Source organism: Scyliorhinus torazame, chromosome 2 (assembly GCF_047496885.1).
Source record: "Scyliorhinus torazame isolate Kashiwa2021f chromosome 2, sScyTor2.1, whole genome shotgun sequence".
NCBI lineage: Eukaryota > Metazoa > Chordata > Chondrichthyes > Carcharhiniformes > Scyliorhinidae > Scyliorhinus > Scyliorhinus torazame.
In genome coordinates, this window is record NC_092708.1 from 345,384,074 (window position 1) to 345,403,582 (window position 19,509).

At 47.8% G+C, this 19,509-nt stretch overlaps 1 protein-coding gene across 1 annotated transcript in view; it reads left to right on the forward strand.

Moving 5' to 3' along the window:
- The first annotated feature begins 3,241 nt into the window (after positions 1–3,241).
- The window catches only part of pole2 (polymerase (DNA directed), epsilon 2), a 90,468-nt gene continuing 74,200 nt past the window's right edge, over positions 3,242–19,509 (forward strand). The window contains 2 exon segments of the mRNA XM_072490925.1: positions 3,242–3,522; positions 14,738–14,838. Coding sequence (XP_072347026.1) covers positions 3,377–3,522; positions 14,738–14,838 — 247 coding nt within the window. The 5' untranslated portion in view covers positions 3,242–3,376.

Sequence of the window (19,509 nt, forward strand, 5' to 3'; positions counted from 1 at the left end):
CGGTCTCGCCGTCCCCTCGGTCGGGGTGCGCATGTGCAGGGGTCTGGGAAAAGCGCGCGGAATGGCCACTCTCGTCGATACTTAGGCCCTGCATTTGTGCGATGGCCTGCCCCCTTTCCGCCTCGTAGGAGGTTAGCTTTGCCGTTTCTGCCGCCCTGATGTGGGAGTACCGATTGTTAGCATGTTCGTGGAGAACGTACGTTTCGATGGCGATGGTGAGGGTGAGCTGCTTGACTTTCAGGAGCTGGTGGTGGAGGGAATCGGAGTGGACCCCGAAAATGATCTGATCCCGGATCATGGAATCAGTGGTCGAGTCATAGTTACATGACTGCGCGAGAATGCGGAGATGGGTCAGAAAGGATTGAAAAGGTTCATCCTTACCCTGAAGCCTCTGCTGGAAATTGTACCATTCAAAGCTCTCATTCACCTCAATGTCGCAGTGGCTGTCGAACTTCAGTAGGACTGTTTTAAATTTCATCTTGTCTTCGCCTTCAGCGAATGTAAGGGAGTTGTACAGGTGGATGGCGTGGTCCATGGCTGTGGAGAGGAATAGTGCGATCTTCCTGGCGTCCGATGCGGCCTCGAGGTCAGGGGCTTCTAGATAGAGTTGGAACTTTTGTTTGAAGATCTTCCAATTTGCACCGAGGTTGCCGACGATGCGGAGCTGCGGAGGAGGACGGACGTTTTCCATGTCACTGGATGGCTGTTTGCTGGTCAACGCTGATTCACTCAAGGTAGGTCTGTCAATTTTCAGCATTACTCACTGGTACCATGATGTGTAGGGTAGGCTGGGTCGATGTGGACTGCACTTGATGCAGTGTAGCAAGAGACAGACCGCCAATGCTGCTGTGGACACGGAGACCCTGTCAGCTGTTTTATGAATGAGCCGCTTGATAAGATGCAACACGATTTTATTTAACATCTAAACTATTATACATGTTCAACTGTGGGTTGACACTATGCTGACTTGATTGGAGACCTGTTACTAGCCTAACCAGACTTACTAGCTACCACATGGTTTTGCACTGGCCAGCTCACTAACTCTGACTGTCTCAGAGGCTGGGTCCCGAGAGAGCGGGAAAACTGGTGCCCTCTGGCTTTATAGTGGTCGTGTCCTGTCTGGTGATTGGCTGCTCTGTTCTGTGTCATCCTGTGTGTCAATCACTGCCTGTCTGTACTCCATTGTATACATAGATGTATATTATGACACCACCGTGCTGCCTCTTTTACTCTACTTATTGCTTTCTGATCCTTCAACACTGTCTACTTTGTTTTTAAGCTTTACCTCTATATTTTCCTTCTTTATACCAAGGAATTGTCGCTGCTGAAGAACGGGAATGTGGCTGCGCACACAATATATGTTAGGATTATCTAACAAAAATCCTTATTACTGTATTTAGCGGATCCAGGACTTGGGCCACTGTCCGTGTGGAGATTACACATTCTTCCCGGGTCTGCATGGGTTTTACCCCCACAACCCAAAGATGTGCAGGTTAGGCGGATTGCCCCTTAATTGGAAAAAAAATAATAATCGGGTACTCTACATTTTTAATTAATTAATTAATTAATTAATTAATGTATTTAGTCTGTCAGGTATGGCACAAGTCCCCTTCTGATCTCATAGACTTTGGAAAATAGAAAAATAAATGTTCTATTGGTTTATAGTGTAAACTACATCAGGCGTTCTCAATCTTTCTGCCTCCGAGGCCCCCGCCATGTTATAAAAATTCTACAGACAGCCAGTAGCACAAGTATTTTTTCTGCATAAATATTAGTTATACCATTGCAAGACGAACATTGATTGTTCTCATATATTTCATGCAAAGTAACTAAATGTTTGTAATTTGGAGGGTTTTAAATATTAATTGAACAGTATTTATGCACAAATTGCTCACTGATTGTGGTATTTTTCCACTTTCAGTGCAAATAAAATTGAAATTCAAGTGGCTATCTTTATATGTCCTTAACTTTTTGAGGGTTAATGGTGACTTTACATAGTTTACTCACATCTCCACCTCTGCGATGTTCTTCAGCCCTGATGATTAAACTTAATGAAGGTAGTTCTATTTCTTCCTTTAGTGAGTTTGATAGATTTGAAGTTGCTTATCTTTTGCAACAATAATTCCTGCTTTTCATAATTTATTTGCTCCCAATGAAATAGCCTTATTAAATGTTCCGTAAAGAGAACATACTACATAACCTGAGATGCACCAGCTAGGGATGGACATATAAATGTCAGCCTTGACCACATTCCAAGATTCAAAATGAATAAGAGATATCCCAGCCATCACCTGAATAGTGAGCAAAGTATGCATAATATTGCAGTTCCGAATGGGCAAACATATCAGATACCCCACATGGATTTTAAAAAACCACCAAGGCCTTGGTTTAGCGTCTCATGGGAAAGATAGAATATCTGACAGAGCAGCACTCTCTCAGAATTGCACTGAAGTCAGGTGATTTTTTCCTTATCAAGATCATCCCTTTCCCCAAAATTCATCTTCTGGCATTTTCTGCCAGAGGGCAGGTTCAACGCAATGCAGAGCACCACAACCAGAGGTCGGTCAGGAGACAGGTCCTGAATCCAACCTGTGCAGCAATCTGATCCACACTGACCATCCCGCCAACCACCCTCCAAGGCACTACTGCCTCACAATGTCAGGGACCTGGGTTCAATTCCGGTCTTGGGGGACTGTATGTGTGGAGTTTGCACGTTCTCCCAGTGTCTGCCTGGATTTTGTCTGGGTGCTCCGGTTTCCTCCCACAGTCTAAAGGGGTGCAGGTTGGTGGATTGGCTATGCTTTTAATGCCCCTTCGTGTACAAAGATATGTAGGCTAGGTGGGGTTAGGGGATGGAGCGGGCCGAGGTAGAATGCTCTTTCAGAGGGTTGGTGCAGATGGGTCGATTGGCCCCATTCTGCACTGTAGAGGTTCTACGGAGTCTGAGTTGCTGTGATAACATACACTTTTAAATGCATATGGTGACTTGGAGGTTCAACCTCTTTCCCTCACATTTCCGACCTTTCACCGTCTGCTGGAAGGATTTAAAAGCTCAATCTGGTTGGCCACATTATGAATGTAACTTCCTTGGCCATCATGTCCCGGATTGGCAACTCGAACCTGGAGTTTCTGGCTCATTGGCAGGATGTGATCCACTAGTGGATAGCATCCCGCCTCTTTAATCAGCTGCTTCACAAGACCTCCTCGCAAAAGCTGCCAACCCCCAAAAATCTTCTCCCTCATCAATTCTATCATACTCCACAGGGGGAGGAGACTCTTTATTGGAAGCTCTCAATCTTTTCCCGTAAAGAGGGTGACAGTAGGTTTTTCGGACATGTAATGCTGCTGTGGACACTGAGACCCTGTCAGCTGTTTTATGAATGAGCCGCTTGGCGCTGTTCTCACGGCTGCGTTCGGCTTTGTGACGAATGCAGCGATTTGGCGCCAAAGCTGCAGGATGGCCACGAAAGTGAAGAGCAAAGTTTCAGCTGCTTTTAAAATGCACGGATTAATCCTGAGATCGTAAGTAGAAACTGATTTAATTACAAGACCAACTGCTTCATATATTTCCAATCTGAAAAATTACAGAAAGGAGAATCGTCAACGTTAGCAATTTTTAAAATGGTTCCTTTATATTATAACTCGTCCCCATGCAATTCAATACTAAAATGATACTTTATTATGAGCGTATATAAAATATAATTAACATTTTAGTGCGTTAAGTTCAATAATTAACGTGGCCAGCTGGTTTAAAATTCATGTTTTTTAAATGAAATATAAGCAACCCGCAAGTCACAATTACTTCCACGGTACGTTACTCTATGTCTGTCTTTTTTTAGTAACTTCATTTCAACAGCCTTTCCGGTTATTATTGTTTAGACCTGTGGCGTTGGTAGCTGTGTTCACAACAATGTGCGTTTATGTCGGGGAAGATATATTCAGTCTAAAATGGAGATCAATCGCAGGAGATAGGGGCAGGGATGACTAAAATGCATAGTCAAAGAGGGATTCTTAAGGAGGGTCTGGTGAAGTATTTTGAGGAGGCAATTGCAGAGTTTGGGGAAGGGCATCTGTAAGGGAAGCGAGGAATAAACAACACACTACAACAGGCTTTTCAGAGTTGGAGAGCTAAAAAGGTTCTGAACATTGGGAGGGATGAAGCCATAAAGGAATCTAAACACAAAGACTTTTTAAAATTTGAGGCACTGGGATATGAGGATCTAATGTTTCAAAGCGTGATGTTTGAGTGAGATGCTACAGTGTAAGGTATGGATGAACTGAAGTTTATAGGGGATTAAAGGGGTGGCTAGACCAGGCCACAGCATTGAAATAGTTCAGTTTGAATGTTCCTTCCTGGCCCTGCGTCAGCGGGTCTGGAGATGGGGCCGGGACTAAATTCGTAAAGTAGCCCACCCCAGTGCGTTCCTGTGTTTTTGCTGAAGGCTGGATCAGTTGGCCACGGTTACTTGCCCAGCAGCAGGTGGCCAATTAGCTTAATGAAGGGTCCACGGGGTCAGGGTGAGGATGGCACTGGGATCTTCCAGGTGTAAGGTCAGACCCTGCTGTCTTCTGAGGCTGGTGACAGCTTGAAGGTGCCCCCCAGCGGTAGGCCACACGTCATGACAGTGCTGCGGACTGGGCGGCCGTCTGGATGTTGGGTACAAAAGATAATATGTTGGGAGTGCAGGTGGAGACACAGCGTGTAAGAGCTGCTCAGTTATACTTGCTAAACATCTACTGTTAGTTCCAGGTTGCCAGTCATTTCAACTAGGTTACCCTAGCATGGAGCCACTAGGATGCCACAGCCAGGACTGCAAGCCATTGTTTGGAAGGGTTCACCCCTCCACACTGATGGCCCCATAGCTGTGGCTTTGTGGGATTTTTAATTTGTGCTGATGTTGCAAATAGTGCCACCATTCTGAGGTACCCTTATGGCCTTCTTGCTACCTCAGTAGCGTCAAATTCTCTCACTGGGGCTGAGGACCCTCCCACTACCCTGGTGAGCTTGGCTCTCTTAATTGGACTGGGCTCCCAGAGGTAACTTCTTAATTGGTCATCTCCGGGAAGATTGCAGCTGACAGGTTGCTTCTGGCTTCCCAACCTGTAATTGAGGGCGGCTATTGGATTGTGACACAACCAGCAAAATTTAGCCCAAAGTTTCAGCGGCAGATGGGTTGTGGCAGGGATGGAGATGGGTTCTGTTGCAGTGTTTTAGTGGTCTGGGATTGGCAGGTTGCAATTGCACGTCAGGCAGGTATGGAAAATGCCTGGTGCAGAGCTGGGAAGAACTTCAGGTTTTTTTCCCTTATCCAACAAGCTTGAGGTTCTTATGTGGATGAGGATCCATTCTGCTTATGTGGATGAGGATCCATTCTGCTTATGTGGATGAGGACAAACTCTGCAGGGTGGATAACCAGTGGTATGTGAAGTCATTCAAGTGGGAGGGGTGGAAATAAGTATTGTAAATTGCAGTGTATAAGCACCCAAAATCGTGCTTTTGACTATACTCTGTGTATTACCACCCCATCCCATTCTGTTAATACATTTCAATTTGCCTGCATTGTACCTTGGGCGCGCTTTAATGGAAACATTTTTGTGTCATTTTGGGCGTGACTGGCAGGGTGTTTCTCAACAGCCGAGTTGGCGAGATCACGGCCCGTATATAACGGCAGTTAGTGCTGAAAATGAGCCCGTGCAAACTTATTGCCATTACTGGCCATCTGATTTGCCAGGCGCATGCCTCAGCATCTCACCACTAACAAGAGGGAGATGCTTTTAAACACTCCCTCAGCACTCACTCAGTCAACAGACAAGCACAGTAGCGCGTAGATCTGCTCCTCGCTTTGGCGGTGCCGACTTGGCCAGGTTACTTGATACTATGGATACGATGTGGGACATCTTAATACCCTGAGAGGGTCAGAGAATCAGCAGCAGGGTCATCAATACCACTTGGGTGGCAGTGACAACGGCTGTAAGTGTGGGCAGCATGACTTGCGTCCAATGTAGGAAGAAGACCAACGACCTCCACCAATCTTCAAGGGTAAGTTGCCAGCTCTCTCCTGGCATCAGTTCCGCCTGCTCCTCCTCAAATTTCCAACCCACCCACCTCTCAAATCACTGGTTGGCACCTCGCACCCTCCTCGCATCCGATCTTCATGCTTGTCCCCCAGTGCAACCCCCTTGTGTCCAGTTGTGGTACTCGCACATATCACCTGACATAGACCCCCCCCCCCCCCCCCCCATATCCATCAAGCGCACGGCTCACAAAGCCCACTCTTTGTCCCCGCAGGAGAAGATAACCTTCTGGCTCCTTCTGCAACTCCTTCCGGGCTCGTCCACCTTCCCCTCCTGGTCTGGCTCCTCCTCCTCAGATGAGGCCGCATGTGCCTCCTCCCGAGCATGCCGCCCCGCTGCTATGCCAGGTTGTGGAGGACACAGCAGACCACCATATAGCTGAAGACACTCTTGGGGGGGGGGGGTGTAGTACCACAGGGCACCACCAGAGCTGTTCAGGCATCGGAACCGCATTTTGAGCAGTCCGATGCACTGCTCAATGACAGCACAGGGCCCAACATGGTCCTCCTTATATCGGGTTTCCGCCTCAGTCTCCAGCCTCTGCACTGGTGCCATCAGCCAGGACCCCAATGGGTACACCTTATCCCCCAAGAGCCAACCTGTCCTTGAAGATGCCGGAGATCTCCAAGTGTCCCAGGATGTAGCTGTCATGCACGCTCCCTGGGAAGCATGCACACACTTGCATGATCAAGAGGTGGTGGTCACACACGAGATGGACATTCAGGGAGTGGAACCTCGCCCTGTTAATGAAGGGCACTCACTGATGCCCCGGTATGCATAAGGTGACATGCGTGCCATCAATTACCCCCTGGACCTGGGGCACCTCGGCAGTGGTGGAGAATCCTGCAGCTCGGGCATCTTGGTGGACTTGATCCAGCTCAAAGTTGATATAGTTGTTTCTGGGCATACAGAGCATCATGACCTCACAGATGCACTTGTGCGCTGTTGCTTGGGAAATACTGCACAAGTCCCGCTCGAGCCCTGGAATGAACCGGTTGCATAAATGTTCAGAGCTGCGGTGACCTTCATGGCCACCGGGAGCAGGAGTCCTCCTCCTCCGCGAGGACATGGCACAGGTGCCGCACTGTCTCGTTAAGATGGATTCTCCTGCGGTACATGCTGTTCGTCATCTCCTCGAAAGACCAACAATGCCTGTACACCTTGGGCCATCACTCTCTGTTACTCCTCGGTCTGATGGGCATCCAGGTCTTCAGGGTGTGGGGCAGCCCCCTGCACATGGGCTGCAGCCGTGAGCCGGCATCGTTGCTGCTGCCTTCTACAGCATCTGGCCACTAAGCTGCCACCAACATCGCGAGGGCATCCTCTGCCTGACCGACACCACCATACATTTTGGTATCAGTAAGGAATTGGAGGAGGAGGTAGACTGACAATCAGTTAGGGCTTCCAACACCTGGACCCTCAAATCCCCAAAGCCTCTCCCATCCTTACGTGACCCGCCTTCTCTCAGAGAGCCATCCACCGAGCCAGTTGGGCTGGAAAACCTCGCTCTGCACACTCACCCCTGGACCCCTGCTGGGAACATTAGGGTGACCGTGCTCAGGTGCCCTACCCTGATCCACACTCTCACCCTTTGAATGCAAGGATATCGCCAGTACTGAAGCCCAGCTCTTGTGTTTGATTGTTGGCTGCTGCCCATATGGTGCTGACTCTTCTAGAATTCAGGCAAAGTGTTCAGGCATCAAAGTTTGATTGAAATCGATGCAATAATCATTGTCTGGTGATTACATAGAATTTACAGTGCAGAAGGAGGCCATTCGGCCCATCGAGTCTGCACCGGCTCTTGGAAAGTGCACCCTACCCAAGGTCAACACCTCCACCCTATCCCCATAACCCAGTAACCCCACCCAACACGAAGGGCAATTTTGGACACTAAAGGCAATTTATCATGGCCAATCCACCTAACCTGCACATCTTTGGACTGTGGGAGGAAAACGGAGCACCCGGAGGAAACCCACGCACACACTGGGAGGATGTGCAGACTCCGCACAGACAGTGGCCCAAGCCGGAATCGAACCTGGGACCCTGGAGCTGTGAAGCAATTGTGCTATCCACAATGCTACTGGGCTGCTACAGTAACAAATATTTGAACATCAACGACATAACATTCCACATATCACACTAACCATTAAACAACAAGGAAACATCACCGTTCCATATAGGTAACAATACAAAACTATATCAGCTCATTTTCACGAGACAAAGCAAACACATGGTATTATCCGTCACAGGTTCCTCAAGAGAAACAGGATAAGCCTGAGAATATGTTATCATGTCCCAAACTTTGTTGTAGAATTGATCTGTACATTAATATGTGACTTGTTCCACGTATCAGTGTCGTTCTCCACCCAGGAGCTGCAGCTGTGCAGGCCCTCCCACATCGCCCAATCTCACCGGAACAAAATCCTGGCATCCACATATACCACTGGCGCTCAACATCCTTTACTTCCAGGTAGTTTAACCCACAATGACGTGCGAGTTACATTCAGCACTCACCACATCAGCAACAAAATGGATCGTGTTTTTCAGGATTCTTAAGGGGGAGGGGGAGCAGCCCCAAGTCGTGGTCCACATAGGTACCAACGACATCGGTAGGAAAAGGGATAGGGGTGTAAGGCAGGAATTCAGGGCGCTAGGGTGGAAACTTAGATCTAGGACAAACAGAGTTATTATCTCTGGGTTGTTACCCGTGCCACGTGATAGCGAGATGAGGAATAGGGAAAGAGAGGAGTTGAACGCGTGGCTATAGGGATGATGCAGGAGGGAGGGTTTCAGATTTCTGGATAACTGGGGCTCATTCTGGGGTCGGTGGGACCTCTACAAACGGGATGGTCTACACCTGGACCAGAGGGGTACCAATATCCTGAGGGGGGGAAATTTGCTAATGCTCTTCGGGAGGGTTTAAACTAGTTCAGCAGGGGCTTGGGAACCTGAATTTTAGCTCCAGTATACAGGAGGTTGAGAGTAGTGAGGTCATGAGTAAGGCTTTAAAGTTGCAGGAGTGTACCGGCAGGCAGGAAGGTGGTTTAAAGTGTGTCTTCTTCAATGCCAGGAGCATCCGGAATAAGGTGGGTGAACTTGCGGCATGGATTGGTACCTGGGACTTCGATGTTGTGGCCATTTCGGAGACATGGATAGAGCAGGGACAGGAATGGTTGTTGCAGGTGCCGGGGTTTAGATATTTCAGTAAGCTCAGAGAAGGTGGTAAAAGAGGGGGAGGGGTGGCATTGTTAGTCAAGGACAGTATTACGGTGGCAGAAAGGACGTTTGATGAGGACTCGTCAATTGAGGTAGTATGGGCTGAGGTTAGAAACAGGAAAGGAGAGGTCACCCTGTTAGGGGTTTTCTATAGGCCTCCGGAAAGTTCCAGAGATGTAGAGGAAAGGAATTGCAAAGATGATTCTGGATAGGAGCGAAAGCAACAGGGTAGTTGTTATGGGGGACTTTAACTTTCCAAATATTGACTGGAAACGCTATAGTTCGAGTACTTTAGATGGGTCCGTTTTTGTCCAATGTGTGCAGGAGGGTTTCTTGACACAGTATGTAGATAGGCCAACGAGAGGCGAGGCCGTATTGGATTTGGTACTGGGTAATGAACCAGGACAGGTGTTAGATTTGGAGGTAGGTGAGCACTTTGGTGATAGTGACCACAATTCAATTACGTTTACTTTAGTGATGGAAAGGGATAGGTATATACTGCAGGGCAAGAGTTATATCTGGGGGAAAGGCAATTATGATGCGATGAGGCAAGACTTAGGATGCATCGGATGGAGAGGAAAACTGCAGGGGATGGGCACAATGGAAATGTGGAGCTTGTTCAAGGAACAGCTACTGCGTGTCCTTGATAAGTATGTGCCTGTCAGGCAGGGAGGAAGTGGTCGAGCAAGGGAACCGTGGTTTACTAAGGCAGTCGAAACACTTGTCAAGAGGAAGAAGGAGGCTTATATAAAGATGAGACATGAAGGTTCACTAAGGGCACTCAAGAGTTACAAGTTATCGAGGAAGGACCTAAAGAGAGAGCTAAGAAGAGCCAGGAGAGGACATGAGAAGTCTTTGGCAGGTAGGATCAAGGATAACCCTAAAGCTTTCTATAGATATGTCAGGAATAAAAGAATGACTAGGGTAAGAGTAGGGCCAGTCAAGGACAGTAGTGGGAAGTTGTGCATGGAGTCCGAGGAGATAGGAGAGGTGCTAAATGAATATTTTTCGTCAGTATTCACACAGGAAAAAGACAATGTTGTCGAGGAGAATACTAAGATTCAGGCTACTAGACTAGAGGTACTTGAGGTTCATGAGGCGGTGTTAACAATTCTGAAAAGGGTGAAAATAGATAAGTCCCCTGGGCCGGATGGGATTTATCCTAAGATTCTTTGGGAAGCTAGGGAGGAGATTGCTGAGCCTTTGACTTTGATCTTTAAGTCATCTTTGTCAACAGGAATAATGCCAGAAGACTGGAGGATAGCAAATGTTGTCCCCTTGTTCAAGAAGGGGAGTAGAGATAACCCCGGTAACTATAGACCAGTGAGCCTTACTTCTGTTGTGGGCAAAATCTTGGAAAGGTTTATAAGAGATAGGGTGGGTGTATAATCATCTGGAAAGGAATAATTTGATTAGACATAGTCAACACAGTTTCGTGAAGGGTAGGTCGTGCCTCACAAACCTTATTGAGTTCTTTGATAAGGTGACCAAACAGGTGGATGAGGGTAAAGCAGTTGATGTGGTGTATATGGATTTCAGTAAAGCGTTTGATAAGGTTCCCCACGGTAGGCTACTGCAGAAAATACAGAAGCATGGGATTCAGGGAGATTTAGCAATTTGGATCAGAAATTGGCTAGCTGGAAGAAGACAAAGGGTGGTGGTTGATGGGAAGTGTTCAGACTGGAGTCCAGTTACTAGTGGTGTACCACAAGGATCTGTTTTGGGGCCACTGCTGTTTGTCATTTTTATAAATGACCTGGAGGAGGGCGTAGAGGGATGGATGAGTAAATTTGCAGATGACACTAAAGTCGATGGAGTTGTGGACAGTGCAGAAGGATGTTACAAGTTACAGAGGGACATAGATAAGCTGCAGCGCTGGGCTGAGAGGTGGCAAATGGAGTTTAATGCAGAAAAGTGTGAGGTGATTCATTTTGGAAGGAATAACAGGAAGACCGAGTACTGGGCTAATGGTAAGATTCTTGGCTGTGTGGATGAGCAGAGAGATCTCGGTGTCCATGTACATAGATCCCTGAAAGTTGCCACTCAGGTTGAGAGGGTTGTTAAGAAGGCGTATGGTGTGTTAGCTTTTATTGGTAGAGGGATTGAGTTTCGGAGCCATGAGGTCATGTTGCAGCTGTACAAAACTCTGGTGCGGCCGCATTTAGAGTATTGCGTGCAATTCTGGTCACCGCATTATAGGAAGGATGTGGAAGCATTGGAAAGGGTGCAGAGGATATTTACCAGAATGTTGCCTGGTATGGAGGGAAGATCTTATGAGGAAAGGCTGAGGGACTTGAGGCTGTTTTCGTTAGAGAGAAGAAGGTTAAGAGGTGACTTAATTGAGGCATACAAGATGATCAGAGGATTGCATAGGGTGGACAGTGAGAGCCTTTGTCCTCGGATGGTGATGTCTAGCACGAGGGGACATAGCTTAAAATTGAGGGGAGATAAATATAGGACAAATGTCAGAGGAAGGTTCTTTACTCAGAGAGTAGTAAGGGTGTGGAATGCCTTGCCTGCAACAGTAGTGGACTCGCCAACACTAAGGGCATTCAAATGGTCATTGGATAGACATATGAACGATAAGGGAATAGTGTAAATGGGCTTTAGAGTGGTTTCACAGGTCGGCGCAACATCGAGGGCTGAAGGGCCTGTCCTGCGCTGTAATGTTCTATGTTCTAAAAGCAGCAGTAACCTGCAAAAGCATTTCTTAGATGGCGTTAGCAGGTGGCCCATTTGGATCAATGTCGCACACCAGGTTCCACCGCATCTTTTTGCTTCAAATCAGATTGCTTTCTGGACTCGTACGTCCCCCTGAACCTGGTTTCCAGGACCTAGGTATCTTAGAAAAAATTGTCCTTCTTTCTGGCTACAGAAAAGGAAGGAAACAGCAACGGTAACCTCCAGGGATCTGCAGCCAGCAGCAGGAGCATACCGCAAACACAACCTTCAGCTGTGAAGCTTGAGGCTGCTCTCAGTCAAAGGGAGTTAAAGTGACCGTCGGCATATAACCAAGAACAGGGCTCTGTCCTGGGATTTCTTTGGTTGGACAGACTGGCAGCAGCTGTAGTTGCCCCTGTTATCGGTATCCACAATATTTAAAGATGGTTTGAAGGCCTCATGAACTAAAAGCCCTCCCACCCAACCACCTGAAGCGTCCCCACCTCTGAGCACTGGGACAGCAGTTCCAGTGCCCTTGAGCTGCATGCCCGAAAATGGAAATGGCTACTCAACCACTTCAGTTTCCTTCAGCAGCCATTGTGCCAGCTCACGTTTTTAAAAAGGAGTACAAAACGACACCCAGGTGATTTCCCGCTGGGGTGCCGGTTAATTCCTGGGAGGCTTTTACATTTGACTTCAGTCTCGCAAATGAGAAGGAAATCAATGCAAATTGGGATTAATGATATGCGTGATCCGGAACTTGCCATTGGGAGATGGCCTGGCCGCAATCAAAAAATAAATATTAGAAGTGTACCTTTGCAAATAATTTGTATCTGATATGGTTGATGGAAAGAGCTGAATGTGAATATCTACCCTAGAAGTAAATACCAAGTGTATTTTGATGTATGGATCAATTATTCTGTTGAGATACTTTTAAAGAAAAATGCGATAAATAAATATGATTCAGATAGTAAATTGTGAGTCCTTATAAATGCTTGCACAGGGAAAAAAAACTGATAGGATGATAAGTTATTGTTGTGAATATGTATTTTCATGATTTATACGTTTTAGTAATATAATGAGTTTGGGGATTGAAATTTTAAAATATGATGCAAGTGGAAAAATATCTGGTGAGAAGCTGGTAAACTGACCTAAAGTAATCGCTATTCAAAAGGTGACCTATGTCTATTGAATAAGGTCAGAGTTGGAAGTGGGAAAACCCTAAACATTGGATGACCTTAAGTTTCTTAGTGGAATTGGAATCTCAGTAAGGGATTTAAATTATTCTTGATGTTAAGGGATGGTTTGGGAATTGGAAATGATTTGTTTGAATCTCTATCTAGGACATCCCAGGTGTGCCACATTGTCCTGGGGATAGGCTGCTTGAAGTTTTTTTTATGGTTGGATTTTAATCTGCAATTTATCACAGAAAACAGTCAGCTTTGAAATAGGCAATTGAAATCTGGGTACGGCGCAGTTTTGAGAACAACAGAAAGACAATCTGCCATGTGCTGTGGAGCAGTAGGAGAGCATTATCAGAAACTACGACTGTTTTCTGATTTGGAATCGCTAAGCCAGAAAGCAGTGAGGTTCATGCTTGAGCTGGGTGTCCACAATCCTGAGGTGTTGAAGGAGAGTTGGAAGGATTCTCTGAGTCAGGGTGCATAGCGGAAGGACCCCAAGAAATCTCATACCCCAGAGAATAGAAGGAACACGAAGGAGAACCAAAGTAATATTTATTTTTAAAAGTTACTGGTCTCGACCAAGGTCATAACACTGCTTCAGAAAACTAAAAGATGTTCTTAAAGTGCCACAGTGGTGCAGTGTGGTGAGGCATAATGTGTGTTTCGACAGAGTGAGATGATGCAGCTATGATTTCCCCATTCTTCTTAGTTCCTGATTTCCGTCATGTGCCTGAGTGGAATCAGCTAATTGATGCCATTTGCCACCTCGGCACGGGGAAGGAGGGAGATTTTGGCGGAGAAATCTTATGTGGGCCCCTATTGTTCATTGCATGGCATATGTCTGAAGAACACTTGCTGGATGGCTTGGAGGTCACCTATTTTCTGTTGCAAAAGTTTGTTAACCTGTAAAATCCTTTTAAAGGAAATGAATGATATGTCGTATGGATCAATTCCTAATTTCCACTTTCTAAACAAACCACAATCTTATCTTTCCTACTGCAATAAACCATGGTGTATAATATTCAACACGATTCTCAATTATCTACTGCAATAAACCATGGTGTATAATATTCAACACGATTCTCAATTATCTACTGCAATAAACCATGGTGTATAATATTCAACACGATTCTCAATTATCTACTGCAATAAACCATGGTGTATAATATTCAACACGATTCTCAATTATCTACTGCAATAAACCATGGTGTATAATATTCAACACGATTCTCAATCTACTGCAATAAACCATGGTGTATAATATTCAACACGATTCTCAATTATCTACTGCAATAAACCATGGTGTATAATATTCAACACGATTCTCAATTATCTACTGCAATAAACCATGGTGTATAATATTCAACACGATTCTCAATTATCTACTGCAATAAACCATGGTGTATAATATTCAACACGATTCTCAATCTACTGCAATAAACCATGGTGTATAATATTCAACACGATTCTCAATTATCTACTGCAATAAACCATGGTGTATAATATTCAACACGATTCTCAATTATCTACTGCAATAAACCATGGTGTATAATATTCAACACGATTCTCAATTATCTACTGTTTTATATCTCTATGATCAGTAATGCCGCCAAATTTCTTGTGGAGGTCTTTGAGACAGTCAATGAGTTGGAGCTTGAAGATGCAATTGAACGTATCATCGATGCAATTGAAAAACAGCCACGTAAGTAATGATTGAATATTGTGAACAAAAATGCTCTGAGATCTGTTGTGGAGCAACTCTTTTAAGAGGAATGTACTATGTTGTTCAGTCCTTGGCATTATCTTTTGTAATGGGAAAAAGATTTCATTGCATGCAATGATAATGGTTGGATTTTGGGGCATTGCGAGAATGAGTCTTTAGCGCCTTTGTCCTGGTCCAAGTTGCTTTTGGTTCTGTGCACCTGAACTGGAATTTTAGTTGTGGAAATGAGCTATACAAATTGGATTGGATTTGTTTATTGTCACGTGTACCGAGGTACAGTGAAAAGTATTTTTCTGCGAGCAGCTCAACAGATCATTAAATACATGAAAAGGAAATAAAAGAAAATACATAATGGGGCAACATAACATATACAAGTAACTACATAAGCACTGGCATCGGATGAAGCATACAGGGTGTAGTGTTAATGAGGTCAGTCCATAAGAGGGTCATTTAGGAGTCTGGTGACAGTGGGGAAGAAGCTGTTTTTGAGCCTGTTCGTGCGTGTTCTCAGACTTCTGTATCTCCTGCCCGATGGAAGAAGTTGGAAGAGTGAGTAAGCCGGGTGGGAGGGATCTTTGATTATGCTGCCCGCTTTCCCCAGGCAGCAGGAGGTGTAGATGGAGTCAATTAATGGGAGGCAGGGTCGTGTGATGGACTGGGCGGTGTTCAGGACTCTGAAATTTCTTGCGGTCCTGGGCCGAGCAGTTGCCATACCAGGCTGTGATGCAGCCCGATAGGATGCTTTCTATGGTGCATCTGTTGGACTCCCAACAGTGTCTCAATCCCTAGCAGATTCTAAAGCTGAGACTCTGTCAGCATGAACATAAGCTTTCTGGACTTGGGAAATGGAATGTGTGCAGAGAAGTATGAGTAACAGAAACCCGACAACAGCAACTTGCTTTTGTATAGCATCTTTAATGGAATAAAATGTTGCAAGGCGCTTCACAGGAATGTTATCAATAACATTTAATACCAAGCCCATAATGAGATATTAGAAAAGATGACCAAATGCTTGTTCAAACTCATAGTTTAAAAAAATATAGATATTCAAGTTTTTCAACAAATTTTCAACAAACCCCCCCCCCCCCAAACAAAATGAAAGCAACAAGAACACAAGTAGAAATTATACATTGGATTTCCCCCATATACAGTAACCCCCCCATATAACAGTAAAAAGCACAAATAGGGGAAAAAAAACCCACCTTAACCCAAACACCACCCCAAGAGAACCCCCCCCCAGCCCCTGGGCTGCTGCTGACCTCCTCCTAACGCTCCGCGAGATAGTCTAGGAACGGTTGCCACCGCCTGAGGAACCCCTGCACAGACCCTCGCAAGGCAAACTTTATCCTCTCCAGCTTGATGAACCCTGCCATGTCATTGATCCAAGCTTCCACACTAGGGGGCTTCGCATCCTTCCATAGCAAAATCCTCCGCCGGGCTACCAGGGACGCAAAGTCCAGAATACCGGATTCTTTCGCCTCCTGCATTCCCGGCTCGTCCGATACCCCAAATAATGCTAATCCCCAGCTCGGCTTGACCCGGGCATTCATCACCTTGGACATAGTCCTCGCAAAACCCCTCCAGTGCCGGGCACGGCCAGAACATATGGACGTGATTTGCCGGGCTCCCCGAGCACCTCCCACATCCGTCCTCCACCCCAAAGAACCTACTCAACCTCGTCTCTGTCATATGCGCTCTGTGAGTAACCTTGAACTGTATTAGGCTGAGCCTGGCGCAAGAGGAGGAAGAATTAACCCTACTCAGGGCATCAGCCCACAGACCCTCATCTATCTCCTCCCCAAGGTCCTCCTTCCACTTGCCCTTTATCTCCTCCACCGAGGCCTCCTCCTCTTCCTGCAGCTCCTGATAAATCGCCGAAACCTTGCCTTCTCCAACCCATACACCCGAAATCACCCTGTCCTGAATCCCATGTGCCGGAAGCAGCGGGAATTCCCTCACCTGCCGCCTCACAAACTCCCTCACTTGCATGTACCTGAAAGCGTTTCCCGGGGGTAGCCCAAACCTCTCCTCCAACGCCCCTAGGCTCGCAAACGTCCCATCGATGAACAGGTCCCCCATTCTTCTAATCCCTGCCCGATGCCAGCTCTGAAACCCTCCATCGATCCTTCCTGGGACGAACCGATGATTCTCCCGAATCGGTGACCAAACCGAGGCTCCCACCTCGCCCCTGTGTCACCTCCACTGCCCCCAGATCTTCAGCGTCGCCACCACCACCGGACTCGTGGTGTACCTTGTCGGCGAGAACGGCAGCGGTGCCGTCACCAGCGCCCTCAGGCTCGTGCCCACACAGGACGCCATCTCTAACCTCTTCCACGCCGCCTCTCTCCCTCCATTACCCACTTACGGATCATCGCCCCATTGGCTGCCTGTGGCGCACAAAGACTCCATGAGACAAATAGAGTGAAGTCGATGAGGCTTTATTAAGCGTGTCTGTTCCCCAGCAGCCCGATAGTAAACTGGCATGCGGGGGAAGGCACCGGCTTCTTATACTTCGCCTTCAGGGCGGAGTATGAGGTCAACGGCCAACCAGGACCCGGGATCTGTCAGCCAATGACATTAGGGCTTCCAGTCCCACATGACCCCCAATACATACTACCACATTCACCCCTTGTCAAAAATGAACCCGGCGGGGTGATGCTTCGTATGGTGGTAAGGGTTTACAGTACTGGTCCTGGGAGGAGAGAACAGTTACATGGTAGTACCGTATTGGACAGTATCGTCCTGTTACAACTATTTACAGAGGATATAGGAAAACAAAATGTTCATTGGACAGTCCATTTTTGTTTTACATCGACGCCACGAGTCGGTCGGGCGGTCTGGTCGTCCGTGTCGATCGCCTCGGCCCCGGCGGTGGTGGTGGTGCTTGTACCAGCGTTGTCGCCTCCGGGAACCGCACGGTTTTAGCTATCGGTGCAAAGGGGAGGGGGACTGATCCTCCTGGGAAGGGGGCGGTCGCGGGGTGCGGCGGTGGCAGGAAGGGGGGCGGTTGGGTTGATGGTGTCGGGGGGGTGTGCGTGGTGCCGGCGGGCGCCAGATCCCGCAGGGAGACCGTGTCCTGTCGGCCGTCGGGGTACTCCACGTAGGCGTACTGGGGGTTTGCGTGGAGGAGGTGAACCCTTTCGACCAACGGGTCCGCCTTATGTGCCCGCACGTGCTTTCGGAGCAGGATGGGTCCTGGGGCCGCCAGCCAGGTCGGCAGCGACGTTCCAGAGGAGGACCTCCTAGGGAAGACAAGGAGACGCTCGTGAGGCGTTTGATTAGTGCTCGTACATAATAACGACCGGATGGAATGGAGAGCGTCCGGGAGGACCTCCTGCCACCGTGAAACTGGGAGATCCCTGGACCGTAGGGCCAGTAGGACGGCCTTCCAGACCGTGCCGTTCTCCCTTTCTACTTGCCCGTTCCCCCGGCGGTTGTAGCTGGTCGTCCTGCTTGAAGCTATACCCTTGCTGAGCAGGAACTGGCGCAGCTCGTCACTCATGAAAGAGGACCCCCTGTCGCTGTGGACGTATGCGGGGTAACCGAACAGTGTGAATATGCTGTTCAGGGCTTTAATGACTGTGGCCGCGGTCATGTCGGAGCAGGGAATGGCAAAAGGGAAGCGGGAGTATTCGTCCACTACATTAAGGAAATACGCGTTGCGGTCGGTGGAGGGGAGGGGCCCTTTGAAATCGAGACTGAGGCGTTCAAAGGGACGGGAAGCCTTAATCAAGTGCGCTCCATCTGGCCTGAAAAAATGCGGTTTGCATTCTGCGCAGATGTGGCAGTCTCTTGTGACTGTACGGACCTCCTCTAAGGAGTATGGGAGATTGCGGGACTTGATGAAGTGGTAAAACCGAGTGACCCCCGGGTGGCAGAGGTCCTCGTGGAGGGCTTGGAGGCGGTCAATTTGTGCGTTGGCACATGTCCCGCGGGATAGGGCATCAGACGGCTCGTTCAGCTTTCCGGGCCGGTACAAGATCTCATAGTTGAAGGTGGAGAGTTCGATCCTCCACCGCAAGATCTTGTCGTTCTTGATCTTGCCCCGCTGTGCATTATCGAACATGAAGGCTACCGACCGTTGGTCAGTGAGGAGAGTGAATCTCCTGCCGGCCAGGTAATGCCTCCAATGTCGCACAGCCTCCACTATGGCTTGGGCTTCCTTTTCCACTGAGGAGTGGCGGATTTCTGAGGCGTGGAGGGTTCGGTAGAAGAAGGCCACGGGTCTGCCCGCTTGGTTAAGGGTAGCCGCGAGAGCTACGTCAGAGGCGTCGCTCTCGACCTGGAAGGGGAGGGACTCGTCGATGGCGCGCATCGTGGCCTTTGCGATGTCCGCTTTGAAAGCCTGGCAAGCCTCTGTCGACAGCGGGAAAGTCGTGGTCTGTATTAGGGGGCGGGCCTTGTCTGCGTACTGGGGGACCCACTGGGCGTAGTATGAAAAGAACCCCAGGCAGCGTTTCAGGGCTTTTGGGCAGTGCGGGAGGGGAAATTCCATGAGTGCGCGCATACGTTTGGGGTCGGGGCCTATTATCCCATTGCGCACTATGTAGCCCAGAATGGCTAGCCGATCGGTGCTAAAAACGCACTTGTCCTCGTTCTACGTGAGGTTCAAGGCTTTGGCAGTCTGGAGGAATTTTTGGAGGTTGGCGT